Genomic DNA, 19,682 nt, shown 5'->3' with positions numbered 1-19,682 from the left:
TGAATTTCAAAGTACATTTCTTGTCAAAATGTGTACACCATATACAACCTTGAGATTCATCTTCTTGCAGGCAGTCCAAATCAAAGAAACACAATAGAATTCACAAAAACCCCACACAACAAAAACCTTCAAACAGTAAATATGCAAAAAAAGAACAAATCACGCAAACAGTAAAAACACACACAAACAAACACACACACACACACACACACACACACACACACACACACACACAGAACATGAACTGGAGTCCCCAAAACTGAGTCTACAGATACAGAACCAGTTCAGTGCTGAGTCGAGTGCCGATGGCTGCAGGCCACAACCACGGAGCCAGTTCAGTGCTGAGTCGAGTGCTGGTGGCTGCAGGCCACAGCCACGGAGCCAGTTCAGTGCTGAGTCGAGTGCTGGTGGCTGCAGGCCACAGCCACGGAGCCAGTTCAGTGCTGAGTCGAGGGCCGGTGGCTGCAGGCTGCAGGTGCACAGGCAGTTCAATTCAGAAGTTAATGCCAGTGGCTGCAGGCTTCAGCTACAGAAGCAGTTCAGCACTGAGATCAGTAAAGCCTCATGTGGTAGTGAGCTGAACACCATTTTGTGGGAATGGGACGTGGAATTAAAATGTGTGATTAATTTTTAATAAAAATTAAAATTCCACATCCCATTCCCATTCTGATATGTCTATCCACGGCCTCCTCTACTGCCAAGATGAGGCCACACTCAGGTTGGAGGAGCAACACCTTGTATTCTGTCTGAGTAGCCTCCAACCTGATGGCATGAACATTGACTTCTCTAACTTCCGTTAATGCCCCACCTCCCCTTCGTACCCCATCCCTTATTTATTTATTTATTTGTTTATTTATTCTTTCTCTCTCTCTCTCCCTCTGTCCCTCTCACTATAACTCCTTGCCCATCCTCTGGGCTCCCCCCTCCCCCTTTCTTTCTCCCTAGGCCTCCCTTCCTATGATCCTCTCCCTTCTCCAGCCTCGTATCCCTTTTGCCAATCAACTTTCCAGCTCTCAGCTCCATCCCTCCCCCTCCTGTCTTCTCCTATCATTTCAGATCTCCCCCTCCCCCTCCCACTTTCAAATCTCTTACTATCTCTTCTTTCAGTTAGTCCTGACGAAGGGTCTCGACCTGAAGCTTCGAATGTACCTCTTCCTAGAGATGCTGCCTGGCCTGCTGCGTTCACCAGCATTTTTTGTGTGTCTCACAATAACAAGGCATTTTTTCCCACAGAACTGCTACTCACTGGCTGTTATTTTGTTTCTCGCACCATTCTCTGTAAACTCTAGAGAATGTGGTACTTGAAAATCCCAGGAGACCAGCAGCTTCTGAGATAGTCAAACAACATCATCTAGCACCAATGGTCAAAGTCACTTAGATCACATTTCTTCCCCATTCTGGTGGTTGGTCTGAACAACAACTGATCCTTTTGACCATGTCTGCATGCTTTTATGTATTGAGTTGCTGCCACATGATTGGCTGATTAGATAGTTGCACAGTGCTTTACAGTGCAGGTGACTCAGGCTCAATTCCTGCTGCTGCCTGTAACAACTTCCTACATTCTCCCTGTGACTAAGTGGGTTTTCTCCTGGTGTCTCCGTTTCCTCCCACAGTCCAAACACATACCGTTTGGTAGGTTAATTGGTCATTGTAACTTGTTCTGTGATTAGACTAGGATTAAACGGGGATTGCTGGGCAGCACGGCTTGAAGGGCTGGAAGGGCTTATTCCGCAATGTAGCTCAATCAATCGAGCAAGCAGGTGTACAGGTGTAGCTAATAAAGTGGCCACTGGGTGTATGTAACTCATGCGTTGTTATATTGCTATCTTGTAATTATTCTTTATTTTAAACAGGCCATTGGTAATGCTAAGACGACAAGGAATGATAACAGCAGTCGCTTTGGGAAATATATTCAAATTGGTTTTGACCGCCGATATTACATAATTGGTGCCAACATGCGGACATATCTGCTGGAGAAGTCAAGAGTGGTTTTCCAGGTTGGTACACACGTCTGCAATAGGTTGAATAACCATTGTAAAATAATTTGGAATATTCTATTTAAAGGGAGATAGACAACTTTGGCTTCTTAGCATAAATGGATGAAGGTTGAGTGGCAGATGTGTTATATATGGATTTTAGTACAGCATTTGACAAGGTTCCCCATGACAGGCTTATTCAGAAAATCAGGTGGCTACATAAATTCAGAATTGGCTTGGCAGAAGGTGCTGTAAATGGAGCATATTCCGTCTTGATGTTGGTAACTAGGTGTGTACTGCAAGGATCTATTCTGGGTCTCCTGTTCTTTGTGGCTTTTACAAATGACTTAGACAAAGAATTGGAAGGATTTGCAAATGATGTGAAGGTTAGTGGTTTTGTGGATAGTGTAGAAGGTTTTCATAGGAAATGACCTGAGAGGAAAATGGGAACATGACATCTCACACCACCCTGGTTGTCCATGATTGGTCAGCTACCAATGTTTCAGGAATGAACAGTCAAAACATTAAAGTATTTTTGGATTAGTCAGATGTAGCATAAAAGAAGTTCATGAATGCACAGTGTGGGCCAAGATTATAATGTGCTGAATATTAATCCACTTAAATTCTTCTTATCTTAAACAATCTAAAATTCTGAAGCCTCCCGCAGTGTTCAAGGCTGAACATACAAATTGTACTCTGTTGAGTTGCTCCTCTATGATTTTCTATATCTTTTGTTTTGTTTTTTAGAACATAGAACAATACAGCACAGTACAGGCCTTAAAGTACACAATGTTGTGCTGACCTTTTAACCTACTCTAAGATCAACCACTTTTCCTCCACTTTTCTATCACCCACGTGTCTAAGAGTTTCTTAAATATCCCTAATGTATTTAGAGGGGTTGCAGAGGAGATTTACCAGAATGCTACCTGGATCAGAGAGCGTGTCCTTGAAGGTAGGTTGAACGAGCTAGGGGTTTTTTCTTTGGAGCAAAGAAGGATGAGAGATGACTTGATAGAGGTGTACAGGATGATCAGAGGCATAGATCGAGTGGACAGCCAGAGACGTTTTCCCACCTAATGCAAGGGAGCACAATTTTAAGGTGATTGGTGGAAAGTATAGGGGTGGGGTAAAATTTTTACACAGAGCATGGGTGCTTGGAATGCCTGACCAGGGGTGTTGGTAGAGGCAGATACATTAGGCACTCTTGGATAGGAATATGGATGGTAGAAAAATGGAGGACTGTGTGGGAGGGAAAGTTTAGATCTTAAAGTAAGTTAAAAGGTTGGCACAACATTGTGGGCCAAAGGGCCTGTACTGTATTAATGTTCTATGTTTAACCCAACCCCTTCCACACATCTGCCACTCTTCGTGTAAAAAAAAACCTGACATTCTCCCTAGACTTTGCTCCAATCATTTTCAAACTGTGTCCCATTTATTTATTGTATACTTTCCTGTTTCTGTTGCCACTTTGGGTAAGGACAGAATTAGTTTCATAGAATTGGATACAGACTGAAGTTGAGCTTCTCAGAATAAAATGACTCTACAACACAAGACATTAGAACAGCTGCACATTTGCCAAGTACAATGTAAGCATTCTCATCTTGGGTCATCTATATTGATATACTTTTCTGATGTCAATATCTACATCGTAATGGTTATGATAGAAATACATCATCTGCAGTATGAGGGTACGTCCACATTACGCCGGATAATTTTGAAAATGCAGCTTTTTCTCTTCGTTTTGACCTTCTGTCCACACTGAAATGGCGTTTTCATCCCCCAAAAACGGAGATTTTCAGAAACGGTCTGCAGAGTGAATAAATCTGATAATGCCTAATATCTGTTGTAGTGTGTACAGGGCAAACAGAGAGATTTAAAAATGCTGTCATGACAACAGCACAACAACAATGCTTTTTCTGTTTCTGCTTGGTACTGTGCAAGCTGTTATAACGCGCAGTCGGTGTGAACGGCGTGAGAGTTAAATTGTAAAGTGAGCTTTTTTGACTATTTAAAAACGCTGTCTTGACGTGCCGGAACAGATGTTCGTTGTTTTTTTGAACGCAACCACCTAACAACTTCAGAACAGACGGCAACGCGACTGAAGCCAGAAGGGTTAGAAATGTACTCACCAAATAATTTAACCCATAGCTTACTGAATAAATAAGTATACTCACTTTGCCCTGTTCTCTGTCCTTGCTTATATGAAGATGGTTCACCTAGTTATGCAAGTACTTCTCTGACAATAGATGTGTAACAGCCTAATGTAACATTGTATGGAAATACAAGATAACACTGATGCAGACATGTTTTATACATTTAACAAGGTGCTTTATTAATGCAACAGAGTTAGTCAGTTTTTCAATGTTCGTCGTCAGCCGGGTCATACTGTCCCTGAACTCCCTGTCGGTTGCCTCCATACGCTCCAGTATTTGTTTTGTTTTTAGTCTTAAGTCCTCCTGTGCGAGAGCCAAGAGCAATTCCTTTTAAGTTTTTCTACTCTGTAACTGGACAAACTCGCACCAAGTATATCGTTTCCTCTTCGCTTGTTTTCTGTGTGTCCTACGCATGCCCAGTAGGAGGAGATTCGCCCAAATATCCATCTAATGTGGATAGAGATATTTTGAAAAATGTTTAGTGTGGACGCCTGTCGTTTTTACTCGAAACCGGCGTTTTCAAAATTATCTGGCGTAGTGTGGACATAGCCTAAACCAATAGCATTTTAACTCGTTACTTTTAACAGTGAAGGAAGCTGGTAAGGGTGAGATAGGTTTTTGAACGTTACTCTGGGTATACCTTGTGATCGATGACAATTCAAAATGAGTGAATGGGCATCCATCACTAAGGACCCCATCACCCAGGACATGCCCTCTTCCCATTGCTGCCATTAAGGAGGGAGGTACAGGAGCCTGAAGACACACACTCAACACTTTAGAAACAGCTTCATCCCCTCTGCCATCAGATTTCTGAATGGTTGATGACCTCAAGAACACCAACCACATCAATATTCCTCCTTTGGCACTATTTTAAATTTTTTTATTACTGGAACTTATAGTAATTTCTTTGCATGTAGTGCTGCCACAAAACAACAGATTTCAAGACGTAGGTCAGTGATAATAAACCTGAAACTGAGTCTGGGATTGTGTTTTCTCAGCTAGTTGGAGTTCAGGTGGCACAGAGACTGAATGTTGGCAATCAGAGTCAGGAACAGGTTTAATATCACTGTCGTAGGTCATCAAGTATGTTCCAAGTTCAAAGTAAATTTATTTTTGAAATGCATACAGTGCCTATAAAAAGTATTCACCCCGTCTTGGAAGTTTTCATGTTTTGTTGCTACAACATTGAATCATGGTGGATTTTAATTGGCTTTATTTTGACACTGATCAACAGAAAAGACTCTTTTGTGTCACAGGGAAACTAGACCTCTACAAAGTGATCTAATTTAATGGCAAATATAAAACACAAAATAATTGATTTCACAAGCATTCACCCCCTTCAAGTTAGTATTTAGTAGATGCACCTTTGGCAGCAATTACAGCCTTGAGTCTGTGTGGATAGGTCTCTATCAGCTTTGCACATCTGAACACTGCAATTTTTCCCCATTCTTCTTTACAAAACTGCTCAAGCTCTGTCAGATTGCATGGGGATAATGAGTGGACAGCCCTTTTCAAGTCCAGACACAAATTCTCAATTGAATTGAGTCTGGTCTCTGACTTGGCTACTCCTGCACATTAACTTTGCTGGGGTTTTACTACAATCAATTGAAATACCTTGACTGTGCACAGTGATGTCAATATAACCAATTATGTGACTTATAAAACCAATTGGCTGCACCAGTGACGACTTGGCATGTCATATTAAAAGAAGGGGAAGTGTGGTGAATACTTATGCAATCAATTATTTTGTGTTTTTTATATTTGAAAGTAATTTAGATCACTTACTAGAGATTTGTTTTCACTTTGACATGAAAGTTGATCAGTGTAAAAAAAAGCCAAATTAAAACCACTGTAAAACAATAAAACATGAAAACTTCCCGGGGGGGGGGGGTGAATATTTTTTTAAAGGCACTGTATAGCTTTAAAACTAAATTACAATAAAGAGTTTATATATATATATATATAGTGATTTAGTTAATCATGTTCTGGTGTTGGCATTACTAACTTACCCCCAGTCTACCTGTCCATGAGGAATCAGGTTTGCTTTTTCTCTTTATCAGGCAGAAGATGAGCGCAACTACCATATCTTCTATCAGCTGTGTGCCTCCGCCAATCGCCCAGAATTCAAGGAACTGTGTTTAAGTAAGTTATCTTGCCCAAAAAACCTATATAAATGCAAAATGTTACAACTGACTTTGTGCCTGTTTAATTCAACGTAGACTCGGCAAAGAGCAGTTCTCGGCTTTTTCCTGTAATGTTCGATTCCATTTTGTCAAGGGCCTGGACCTTCTTCAGAGACATGAGGTACTGCAGATGGTAGAAATCCTGATGAAGGGTCTCAGCTTGAAACCTCGACTGGAACTTCTTCAAATGTTTTTCAGCTAATTGATTACGTTTGATGTTCAGTCATGCCTATTTCCAGATAGAGATTTATTTATCCCATTACAGCAAAACATACAGTGAAACACATCATCTGTGTTAACAGCCAGCACATCCAAGGTTGTGCTGGGGGCAGCCCGCAAGTGTCGCCTCACATTCTGCTGCCCACTTAGCATGGCCACCATGATCAGCAGGACAGCAGAGAACACAACAAATGAGAGCATGCCAGGCGACAAAGCAACAGCAGCAAAACAAGGCTCGGTCCTCTCTCCCACCCACCCACCCACCCACCCACATACACAGTCCTCTAACCCCAGGCCAGGTGACTTCCGCCTCCAGCAGACTTGTGAATTCACAAACATTGGGCCTTGGACTTTCCCAGCAGACTTGTGAATTTGGAAACATTGAGCCTTGGCCTTTCCCAGCAGGTAGGTGAATTCACAAACATTGGGCCTTGGACTTTCCCAGCAGATACGTGAATTCGCAAACATTGGGCCTTGGACTTTCCCAGCAGACTCGTGAATTCGGAAACATTGGGCCTTGGACCTTCCCCAGCAAATTTGCAGAGATTCACAGACTCAGGCCTTTGACCATTGTGCCTTGATCTCTGGACATCTGTTCGATCTTTGAGCTTCAAACCTAAGTTCACTAATATGAGTGACAGTTTCTCCACAGCTAGGTCCCAGAAATACTGGAGGTTTTTCTTCTGCTAATGTGGCTGGCGTGTAAAGGAGAATGAAATGGTGATACTCTGGATCGGATCCACCACTTCCACTGGCAGCTCGTTCCACACTCACACCTCCCTCTGAGTGAGGGAGCTGCCCTGCAGGTTCCCTTTAAATATTTCACCTTTCACCCTTAACCTTGGACCTTTTAACAGCCGTAGTGTAAACATGGACCCAAGGACCTGAGATTTGGGGAAAAGAACAACTGCCCTGTTCATCAAGCACATTTTTGAATGAGAACTGTATCAAGGTATAATGGCAAATCTGGTGTCACTGGGAACCTAAGGGAAAGCATCCCACTGTTGAAGTTGTATCGGGTACATGGGAAGTTAGTTGTGTTTGTTGGAGGTACATGAGACCATAATAAACCAGTTCCAATCTCTGAGCCGTCACTGAGGAAGCTCATCAGGGCATCATCATGAACAGTCAGAAATGATCAAAGATGTTTCCTTCAACAAGATAGTTTATTGTCATTCATCAGTAGATGAGTGTAAAGGAGAACAAAATGATTGTTATTCCAGATCCCATAGAGCTTTATAAAAACTACAATAAGCATAAAGAATACAATAAAGAATCATAAGAATAAAATTCGTAAGAATAGGTTTTAAACATAAACTGATTGTCATACGGAATCTTTAAAGTGTTTTATGTAGGGAATGCACAGAAGTTGTTTCCACCAAAGCAGGCATTTCAAACCAGGGTTCACTGTCACAGAATAATGGGTAGTAGACTTCACTTAGAGATCGGTACAACAATATCTCCCCTCCATCGTCCCTGTCTGCACATCTAAATTAATTACAAATATAGAACACAAAATAATTGATTGCATAAGTATTCACTCCCTTCAAGTCAGTATTTAGTAGATGCACCTTTGGCAGCAATTACAGCCTTGAGTCTGTGTGGATAGGCCTCTATCAGCTTTGCACACCTGGACACTGCAATTTTTCTGCATTCTTCTTTACAAAACTGCTCAAGCTCTGTCAGATTGCATAGGGATCTTGAGTGAAAGACCTTTTTTCAAGTCCAGCCACAAATTCTCAATTGGATTGAGGTCTGGACTCTGACTTAGCCACTCTGGGATATTAATTTTGTTGTTTTTAGTCCATTCCTGTGTAGCTTTGGCTTTATGCCTTGGGGTCTTTGTTTTGCTGTAAAACAAATCTCCTCCCAAGCTGCATTTCTCTTGCAGACTGCATCAGGCTTTCCTCCAGGATTTCCCTGTATTTTGCTGCGTTCATTTTACCCTCTACCTTCACAAGCCTTCCAGGGCCTGCTGCCACTACCATGCTTCATGGTAGGGATGGCGTGTTTTTGATGATGTGCAGTGTTTGCCTTATACCAAACATAACATTTCGTCTAATGGCCAAAAAGCTCAATTTTGGTTTCATCAGACCATAGAACATTCTTCCGGCTGACTTCAGATGCTCCCACATGCCAAACTCCAGCCGAGATTTCATGTGAATTTTTTTTCAACATTGGCTTTCTCTTTGCCACTCTCCCATAAAGCTGCGACTGGTGAAACACCTGGGCAACAGTTGTATGCACAGTCTCTCCCATCTCAGCCACTGATTCTTTCAGAGTGGTCATTAGTCCATTGGTGGCCTCCCTCACTAGTCCACTTCTTGACAGTCACTCAGTTTTTGAGAACAACCTGCTCTAGGCAGATTTACAGCTGTGCCATATTCTTTCCATTTCTTGATGATTGACTTAACTGTACACAAAGGGCTATTCAGTGACTTGGAAATGTTCTTGTATCCATCTCCTGACTTGTGCTTTTCAATAACCTTTCTGCGGAGTTGCCTGGAGTGTTCATTTGTCTTCATGGTGTAGTTTTTGCCAGGATACTGACTCACCAGCAATTGGACCTTCCAGATACAGGTGTATTTTTACTACAATCAATTCAAACACCTTGACTGCACACAGGCCTCCAAAAACAGATCTCTGTCTAACTAATTATGTGACTTCTAAAACCAATCAGCTGTACTGGTGATGTTTTGGTGTATCATATTAAAGGGGGCAAAAACTTATGCAATCAATTATTTTGTGTTTTATATTTGTAGTTAATTCAGATCAGTTTGTAGGGATTTGTTTTCACTTTGACATGGAGAGTCTTTTTCTGTTGATGTGTCGAAAAAGAAAATTAAATCCACTGTGATTCAATGTTGTAAGAGGAAAAAAAAAACATGAAAACTTCCAAGGGGGGGTGGGGGTGAATGCTTTTATAGGCACTTTGAATCAGCCATGATTGAATGGCAGACCAGACTCAGAATCTGAATCTAGTTTATTATCACTGACATACAATACTGTGCAAAAGTCTTAGGGACATATTTATAGCTAGGGTACTGAAGACTTTTACACAGTACTGCAGTAATTTTATGTATTGCACTGTTCTGCTGCCAAAAAAAATCATGACATATAGCATAAACTGGATTCCGTTGTGGGTCTCTATTGTGGACAGAGAGTGGGAAGAGGGACAGGGAGGGGGGGAATCATGGTTGGGAAAAGGGGAAGGGAGAGGAGAAGGAGCAGTAAGCACCAGGGAGACGTTCTGTGATGATCAATAAATCAGTTGTTTGGAATAAATTAAGAAAGTCTTTGACTACAAGTACCTCGGGTCAAGAATGATGAGTTCGGAGAAGGACATAAAGATATGGAATGCGCTGGTGTGGAGGGCTATGAACGACATGAAGGAAATCTGGAAGTCGAACCTGACCAGAGGGCTTAAAAAGAGCATTTTCATAGCAGTCAGAGTCCATTGTCACGTACAGATGCGACGTGGACACTCACCAAGATGATGCGAAAGTCTCTAGATGGTTGCTATACACGAATGCTCCGGATGGCTCTTGATGTGAGTTGGCAACAGCACATGATGAACGTCGAGCTCTATAACAACCTACCGATGCTCTCCACTAAAATCGAGGCAAGAGGACTGCAACTAGCGGGACATTGTCTACGCCACCCCGAGCTACCTGCCAGCCTAGTCATCATATGGGAGCCCAAGCACGGGAGGATGAACCCTGGGCACCCTCCCAAGACTATGGTTAACACGCTCCTAGAAGACAGCAGTGCGGCTAATGTAGATGAACTGAACACACTGATGAGGGAGGGGGAGAAGTGGAGAGTCCGCCATCGTGCCCAACGCTGGCCCACTCGGCCTGAGTCGACGTAGTAGTTGGAATAAAGTGATATTGCCTGGTGTCTCAGGGCTGGATGTGTATGTATGCACCCGCCACCCCTGGGACTCCTCCTCTGCCGCCTGTCCCACATCCCTCTCACAGTGCTCCACCCTTGCCTTTCCCAACATCCTATGCCCCTGCCTAATTTGCAAAGTTGTTTTCTGCTCCTTGTTGACAAGTACAGTACTGTGCAAAAGTCATGACTTGGCCTTCACAGCCAGCTGTGGCAATGAGTTCCATCGATTCACCACGCTCTGGCTAAAGAAGTTTCTCCTCGTCTCTGTTCTAAGGGGATGTCCCTCTATTCTGAGACTGAGCCCTCTGGTCCTGAACATCCCACTGTTGGAAACATCCCACTGTCGGAAACATCCCCTCCACATCCACTGTGTCCAGGCCTTTCAATATTAAATAAATTTCAATAAGATCCTCTCCTCATTCTTCTAAACTTCAGTGAGTTCAGGCCCAGGGCCATCAAACTCTCCTCATATGTTAAACTTTTCATTCCTGGAATCATTGTTGTGAACCTCCTCCGGACCCTTTCAAACGCCAGCACATCTTTCCTTAGATAAAGGGCCCAAAGCTGCTGACAGTACTCCCAAGTGCGTTTGACCGACGCCTTAGAGAGTCTCGGCATTACATTACATTGTTTTGGAGTGTTATGGGAATGAAAGGGAGTGTGACATATTGCCTTGTCACGGACACTCTCAAGGTGACTCATTCATCAATTTCCCAGGTGCTCTGGAATTGTTCTGCTGATTGAGATGACAATTTGGTGGATTCTAAAGTGCGTTTCTTTGTATGTGATCTGTGTAGAAATAGCCGTTTAACCATGGTCCAAGAAGCTAATGTTAGCAATTAACGCTCAGATTGTCATATAGAAGATAATTACAGCTGCTTATTAACGATGGCTTGGCAATGAGTTTTAAGAGGATAATGAGAACAAGATATCATGTTAATACAGATTGATTTGCTGACAGCTCTGACAATGTTTTTTATTTTGGAGTTTAAACTCAAACTCTTAATATTCTATTTGGAGAATGAGCGGTTTATAAAATATATGGGAGGCATAGAATCAGAATCAGGTTTAATGTCAACGGCATATGTCCTGAAATGGGTTGTTTTGCAGCCGCAGGACATTGCAGTAGATAATAAAAAGCTGTCAATTACAGTAAATATATATTGCAAAAATGTAGTGAGGTGGTGTTCGTGGGTTCAATGTCCATTTAGAAATCTGACGATGGGGAAGAAGCTGTTCCTGAATCGCTGAGTGTGTGCCTTCAGGCTCCTGTAAACCCCTCCCTGACGGTAACAATGGGCAGAGGGCATGTTCTGGGTGATGGAGGTCCTTAATGATGGATGCCGCCTTTTTGAGGCATCACTCCTTGAAGATATCCTGGGTGCTCCGAAAGTTCATGCCCATGATGGAGCCGAATGAGTTCACAACCTTCTGCAGCTTCTTTCAATCCTGTGCTGTGGCCCCTCCATACCAGACAGTGATACAACCAGTGAGAATACTCTCCATGGTACGTTTGTAGAAATTTACGAGAGCCATCGCTGACACCCCAAAGTCTCCTGAAACTCCTAGTGAAATATAGCCACTGTCATGCCTTCCTTGCAAAGCCATTAGTTCGTTAGGCCCAGGTGATGGGTGATTGATGCCGCCTTAATGAAATTTAGCCGCTGTCGTTCCTACTTTGGGTAAACACAAGCAGGCTTTTTCCCACTGAGTTTGAGTGAGACTAGAACCAGAGGTCATGGGTTAAGGGTGAATGGTAAAATATTTGAGGGGATTATGAGGGGGCAACTCAGTTTGTGGTTTGAGGGTGAAAGGAGCTGCCAGTGGAAGAGAGAGCTTCAGGTTTGATTGCGATATTTCCGAGAAGTTTGGATAAGTACTGTATATGGATGGGAGGGGTATGGTCCGCCTGCAGGTCAATGGGACTAGGCAGACTAGATGGGCTGAAAGGTTTCTTACTGTGCTGTAGTGCCGTATGACATTGACTCCAGTTAAATTTTCAGTCCTGGTGATAAATAATCAGAAATTACCAAGGAAGGAATATCTAAGTGATACGAAATACATAATTTTAATTGCAATGAAGCTGTCAGTGTGGATGGACTATTTTGATACACCAGTGAAGTTTAAGAGACTACTAGACAGGTATATGGAGGAATTTAAGGTGGGGGGTTATATGGGAGGCAGGGTTTGAGGGTCGGCACAACGTTGTGGGCCGAAGGGCCTGTACTGTGCTGTACTATTGTATGTTCTAAAACTAACCTGGTGTGAATATGATTGAAACATGAAACCAAACCTGACTGAATCTTCACAGTAACTTAGAATTGCTGTAAACTGGGGGACGGGGGGAATGACAATCCCTTTAGACTTAGCTTTAAGTGTGTAGATTAAAACCAATTTGTCTTTTCTAGCAGTAAGCTGTTCTGCTGATGAACAATAATATTGGTGCCTCAGTAATATTATCTTCGGGGTGGAGCAGAACACAGACCTGACCATCTGCGCATCTGTGTTTATGAATAACCAGAGCTTTGCTATCTTGCAGGCAGTGCAGAAGACTACTTCTACACCACCCAGGGTGGTAGCACGCTAATAGACGGAGTTAACGATGCTGAAGACTTTGAGAAAACTTGGGATGCCTTTGCTCTACTTGGTAAGGCCAGGGGTTCAATTCTATACTCTTCCCAAAAGCCTCATTTCAAATTTCAACTGATGGTGATTTAGTTCAAAGTAAATTTATTATCAAAGTACATATATGTCACCATATACAACCCTGTGATTCATTTTCTAGCAGGCATTCACAGTGGAACAGAGAAATATAATAAAATCAATGAAAAACCACGCACAAAGACTGACAATGTGCATATAATAAATAAATAACATTGACAACATCAGTTAGACTGAAGGGTTAGATTATGAGGAGACGCAGTCCTCTTTTATTGTCATTTAGTAATGCATGCATTAAGGAATGATACAATATTCCTCCGGTGTGATATCACAAAGACACAGGACAGAGCAAGACTGAAAAACTAACAAAACCACATAATTATAACATTATATAGTTACAACAGTGCAACAATACCATAACTTGATGAAGAACAGTCCATTGCACGGTAAAAAAGTTCAAAGTTTCTCGAAAGTCCCACATCTCACACAGACAGGAGAAGGAAGAAAACTCTCCCTGCCATGCTGACCACAGTCTGACTCTGAGTCGTCCGAAAACTTCAAGCTCTGATCAGCTCTCCGACACCGAGTACCGAGCACCATCTCTATTCGAACGTTTCGACCTCAGCCTCGGTTGCCAGCAGCAGGCAAAGCCGGGAATTTTGGGGCCTACCCTTCGGAGATTCAAATGTTGGGTCCTAACATTTGATCTCTATGTTGAGACAGAGACGAGAAGAAATTTCTTTATCCAGAGAGTGGTGAAACTGTGGAGTCCGTTGCGGCAGATAGCTGTGGAGAACTAGTTATTGGGTATATTTAAAGCAGAGATTGATAGGTACTTGATTATTCAGGGTGTCAATATCTCAGATGAGGTATACTGAGCAGTTTGCTTTTGGAGTTATGAATTTATCAATGTGAAGGTTTGTATTTCCGCATTTACCGGTGATGGTGTTAATGATATGTTTCTGCCCTTCAGGTGTGAAGGATGCACACCAGATGAACGTTTATAGAGTGATCGCTTCCATTCTCCATCTGGGAAACGTAGAGATTGTTTCAGAGAGAGATATGGACTCGTGTGGTGTTGCTGTAAGTCACTGCTATAAAGTAGTTACATCCTGTACCCTGCAGGTTTCGAGATTCAAGATAGTTTACTGTCACTCCCAGTACACAAGTGTAAAGGAGAACAAATTAATGGCTACTCCGGATCTGATATAGCACAAAAAAAACTCACACAATAAGCATAACACAATATATAAAAATACGTAAGATTAGCTTATGTACATACATAAAGGGGTGTCAGGCTGGAGGTATGTCCCTACCAAAGGAGGTGTAAGATGCTCCTGTCCTCTGTTAGCCTGCAGGTCACCCTTGGGCAAGGTGTAGCACCTGCCTAGCCCCCGATCAGGGTCACATGAAGCCATGAGAGCCCACGGTGGATGGTCGTACGAGCAGCCGGTGTATATCACATGTCCTGGTTATGCGACCACTGACACCAGGCTGACAATCTCTGAAGATTATTGATAATGACTGGGGTCACTTGTCCCGGAAAGACACTGCCCAGAAGAAGGCAATGGCAAACCACTTCTGTGGAAAAAATTTGCCAAGAGCAATCATGGTGACGGAAAGACCACGATCACTCATGTCATACACTCACGGTACATAAAGATTGAGTGAACAATGTGACGCTAGGCGCAGGAGTGTCTGTACATAAGGTGACTCTGACAGAAAATGATAAGGTAGTGGTGGTTGGGGGTGTGGAGGGGTGGGTTAGTGGGTGGAGGTGCCAAACAGCCTTACTGCTTGGGGAAAGCAACTACTTTTGAGTCTGGTTGTCCTGGTGTGGATGCTACATAGCCTCCTCCCTGATGGAGTGGGACAAGCAGTCCATGAGCAGGGTGGGTGGGATCCTTCTCTGGCATCTTTCTGTCTATATGTCCTTGGTGATGGGTAGTCTGGTGCCAGTGATGTGTTGGGTATTTTTGACTACCCATTGCAGAGCCTTTCTCTCTGCCGTGGAGTAATTTCCATACCAAGCAATGATGCAGCATGTTAGGATGCTCTCAGCTGTACACCTGTAGGTGAGACAGATGTGCACAGTTCAGCCTCTGCAGAAAGTAGAGGCACTAGTGAGCGTTTCTGATTGTGCAGGATGCATCCTGCAAGTATGAGAGGTTGTGTGTGATGAACACTCCCCAGGAGTTTGAAACTGCTCGTGGTTTCCACTGCCGTGCTACCAACGTAAAGAGGTGTGAGTGGTGTGAGTTGTCTGAAGTCAATAACCATCTCCTTTGTCTGGTTGACATTAAGGAAGAGGTTATTTTCCCAGCACCGAGCCTCGTGCTCTTCCACCTCGTGTCGGTAGGCCGTCTCATGGTTGTTGGTGAGCCCAACCTTTGCTCAGTGACTGTCCTATGGACACTTAAATTTTGCCTCGGTAATGTACTGGGGACTGAGCGCTATTTAAACCAGTCTCTGCGTAATGAATTCTAGACCAGCTAGTGGTATAGTGGAGAGCGAGGGGTGTCTGTAGCAGTTACTTGAAAAGAAACCAAACCCACTCAGAGACTGAGCACAGAGGGGTGGGTGTTGACTCTGTTTGACGCGCTCCACCAATCACAAAGTTGTAAACTCGAAGGAAGTAGTTCAAACTAACAAAACAAACGATCTTGAAACGATAAAAACTAATGAAACTAAAACTAACAAAATAGTCTTAATGTATTTAAATGCAGTGAAGCGTTCTTAAACATATTTAAGAGTATTTAATGTCTTTAAGTAAATCATAAAGTGATATCACCCCCCCCCCCCCCGGCCCACTCCCTGGCTTTACCCAAACTAAACTGAAGTAATGACAAAGCATGAATATGTAACTAAACTCTTCACTTCAACCACGTCCCAACCCACGTGACTAGCTACCCATAATAAACTCGCAACACAAAATACAATGCAGACAGAAAATAGATACATGGCTCCTAGAGGTGTCTAAGGTTACAACAGGATCCAGGCCAACTGGAAAAATGTGCAACGAATTAGAAAATGGAATTCAATTCATACAAATATGAAGTTAAACTAGGTCAGAGCACAGCTGATGAAGAGACTCAACCCTTTAAAACCCTATCTATCTGTGATGCCACTTTCAAGGAATTATGGATCTCTCTCCCCAGATTTCTTTGTTCTACTGCACACTTCAGTGCCCTACTGATCATTGTGTAAGTCCTAGAACATAGAACAGTACAGCGCAAGAACAGGCCCTTTGGCCCACAGTGTTGTGCTGATCCAGCTGGAAAACAAATCTAAAGTGCCCAAATGCTAATCCCTCCTACCTACACCATGACCATATCCCTCCATCTTCCTCAGATCCATGCGCCTATCCACACATCTCTTAAAAGCCTCTAATGTATTTGCCTCTACCACCAGACCAGGCAGTGCATTCCAGGCATCCACCACCCTCTGAGTAAAAAAAACTCATCCACCTTGAACCTATCCCCCCTTACCTTTAATGCATTCCCTCTGGTATTAGACATTGCAACCCTGGGAAACAGATGCTCTCTGTCCACTCTGTCTATGCCTCTCAATCTCATGAATCTCAAACAGATCTCCCCTCAGCCTCTGGCACTCCAGAACAAACAGCCCATCTAGCCTCTCATGATATGCTCTAAACCAGGCAGCATCCTGATAAACCTTCTCTGCACCCCCTCCAAAGCCTCAACACCCTTACTCTAGTGGGATGACCAGAACAGTGTGCGATACTCCGGATGTGGCCAAACCAGAGTCTTATAAAGTTGCAACGTAATCTCCTGACTTTTGAACTCAAAGCCTCTACTCATAAAATCAAACCGCATAAACCTTCTTAACCACCTGTGTAGCCACTTTCAAGGGAGCTGTGAACTTGGATCCCAAGATATCTCTGCTGCCCTGGTTTGTCTTTCTAGAATGTAAAACTGCATGCTAGTCCTCGTTCAATAGTTTTTTGTTAATGCAGACAGGTGTGAGACACAAACACGAGGAATTCTGCAGATGCTGGAAATTCAAGCAACACACATCAAGGTTGCTGGTGAACGCAGCAGGCCAGGCAGTATCTCTAGGAGAAGGTACAGTCGATATTTCAAGCCAAGACCCTTCGTCAGGACTAACTGAAGGGAGAGCTAGTAAGAGATTTGAAAGTGGGAGGGGGAGATCCCCCTCCCCCTCCCACTTTCAAATTTTGGATCTCCCCCTCCCCCCCCACTTTCAAATCTCTTACTTTGGTGTGTGTTGGAGGTGTGAGACATTTTTATTAACATTTAAAAGATAATCATCTCTGTTAAATGTTGTCATATTTTAACTTCTAAACCACTTCCTCTAGACGATTGTTCCACAATTGTTTCTTTAGCTCCAAATTCCAGCAACTACAATCTCTTACATCTCCTTTAGTTGGACTACATTTGGCATTCTTTGATCATCGTGCTTGCTTGGGCCCTGAGATCCTAAGTGGAGCACAGGCCATTGATGAGCATCTGTCTCCATTGTCCTCTGAAGTCAATGGTATGGTTGGAGTTCACCAATGTTTCTATAATCTATTGTGTCCACTGTACAGGGGATTAGCCTATACAGCTTCACCAGAGCCCTGTTGGCCAACCTTGCCTGTTTCTTCCTCTCACGACGGGGACATAGTGTTGGACTTTGAGAGGCTTTGATCATACTCAGCTGATAAAGAGGTGCAAGAAAACATACAAGAAAGGTTTATAAAAATTATTCTCATTTTCTTTCAAAATGTTCAAAGTTCATTTTATTACCAAAGCATACAACTCTGAAGTTCTTCCATTCTCTAGGTAACCATGAAACCAAGGAAGAAAAGAAAGACAGCACGATCATCGACCCCCAAATCCCACCTCCCCACAAAACAAAAGAACAAAACAGATCAGCATATTGACTTCCAAATCCCTCCTCCCGCATGAAAAAAAGAAACAAAAATGGAACAAGCACATCTACCCCAAATCCCTCCTCCCACACTAAAAACAAACAAAACGGATCAGGCACATTAACCCCCAAAACTCCGTCTCTGTTTCTGTACTTTTTCCATAAATGCTGCCTGACCTGCTCAGTTCCTCTGGCTTGTGTGTTGCTTGGATTTGCAGCATCTGCAGAGTTTCTCATGTTTCTTTTTAAAAATTACTGTAAATGTGCCATCATAACTATCAGAAAATCTCTCATTATATCTAGCATATCAAATCTTGACATATTAAATATCAATTATTAACAATCGATTATTAACATATCAAGTATTAACAGCTTGTTAGCTATCAAAAGATGAACAGCACTCTAGCTTGTTAACAATTAATCTCTGTACTTTCAGAAGAAGGATAAGCACCTAAGCTACTTCTGTGATCTGCTGGGGGTTGAACACGACCAGATGGAACACTGGCTCTGTCATCGCAAGCTCGTCACCACGTCAGAGACGTATGTGAAGTCCATGGCCAGGCAGCATGCCCTCAATGCCAGGAATGCATTGGCCAAGCACATCTACGCCCAGCTCTTCAACTGGATCGTGGAACAAATCAACAAGGCACTTCATACAACCAGCAAACAGCACTCGTTCATTGGCGTCCTGGATATTTACGGGTACGCAACAGAGCAAGGTTTACACGGCATTGCATCCCGCCAAACTGGGAACTGGGGTTGATAAGGAGTGCGGTTTAGTGACAAGTGTTACTGCGATCACGCGAGTCAGGTATCAGAATCAGTATCGGGTTTACTGTCACTGGCCTATGTCCTGAAGTTTGTTGTTATGCTGTCTTGCGCCATGAAACCAAAAAAAGGAAAGAAAAGTTATGTCCCCGTCAGGAGAGGTAGAAACGGGTAAGATCGTCTAACAGGGCTCTGGTGAAGCTGTCTAGGTCAACCCCCTGTGCAGTGGATACAATGGATTGCAGAAGCATTGATGAACTCCAACCACACCATCGACAATGGAGAGAGGTGTTCATCAGTGGCCTCTGCTCCACAGGATCTCAGGGCCCAAGCAAGCATGATCAAAGAATGCCAAATGTAGTCCAACTAAAGGAGATGGAAGAGACTGTAGATGCTGGAATTTGGAGCTCAAATAAAAAGCTATACATTACAATAAGTACAGAGTAAGTAATGTAAAAAGAGAACAAAAAAAGAAACAAATAGTGAATGGGTTCGTTGTCTGTTCAGAAATCTGATGGCAGAGGGGAAGAAGCTGTTCCTGAAATGTTGAGTGTGTGTCTTCAGGCTCCTGTACCTCCTCTCTGATAGTAGCGATGAGAAGAGGGCACACCCTGGGTGATGGGGTCCTCATTGATGGATACATCGCCTTTTGAAGGTGCTCTAGATGCTGGGGAGGCTAGTGCCCATGATGGAGCTGGCTGTTTACAGCTTTCTGCAGCTTTTTCTGATCATGTGCAATGGCCTCTTCATACCAGATGGAAATGCAGCCAGTTAGAATACTCTCCACAATATGTCTCTAGAAATTTGCAAGAGTCATTGTTGACATACCAAGTCTCCTGATTCTCCGAATGAAATATAGCACTGTCGTGCCTTCTTTCCAATGGCATTAGTACATTGGGCCCAGGATAGATCCTCAGAGATGTTTAGGGTATGAT

At 43.1% G+C, this 19,682-nt stretch overlaps 1 protein-coding gene across 2 annotated transcripts in view; it reads left to right on the top strand.

The window, feature by feature from the left end:
• The window catches only part of LOC134343838 (unconventional myosin-Vb-like), a 293,220-nt gene that overhangs the window by 121,106 nt on the left and 152,432 nt on the right, over positions 1 to 19,682 (top strand). For both annotated transcript variants that reach the window (XM_063042611.1, XM_063042610.1), the window contains exons 6-10: positions 1,854 to 1,997; positions 6,190 to 6,271; positions 12,965 to 13,072; positions 14,060 to 14,169; positions 18,416 to 18,681. In XM_063042611.1, the coding sequence (XP_062898681.1) occupies positions 1,854 to 1,997; positions 6,190 to 6,271; positions 12,965 to 13,072; positions 14,060 to 14,169; positions 18,416 to 18,681 (710 nt within the window). The remainder of the gene's footprint in view (positions 1 to 1,853; positions 1,998 to 6,189; positions 6,272 to 12,964; positions 13,073 to 14,059; positions 14,170 to 18,415; positions 18,682 to 19,682) is intronic.

Source organism: Mobula hypostoma, chromosome 3 (assembly GCF_963921235.1).
Source record: "Mobula hypostoma chromosome 3, sMobHyp1.1, whole genome shotgun sequence".
NCBI lineage: Eukaryota > Metazoa > Chordata > Chondrichthyes > Myliobatiformes > Myliobatidae > Mobula > Mobula hypostoma.
This window is presented reverse-complemented; position numbering and strand designations above follow the sequence as displayed.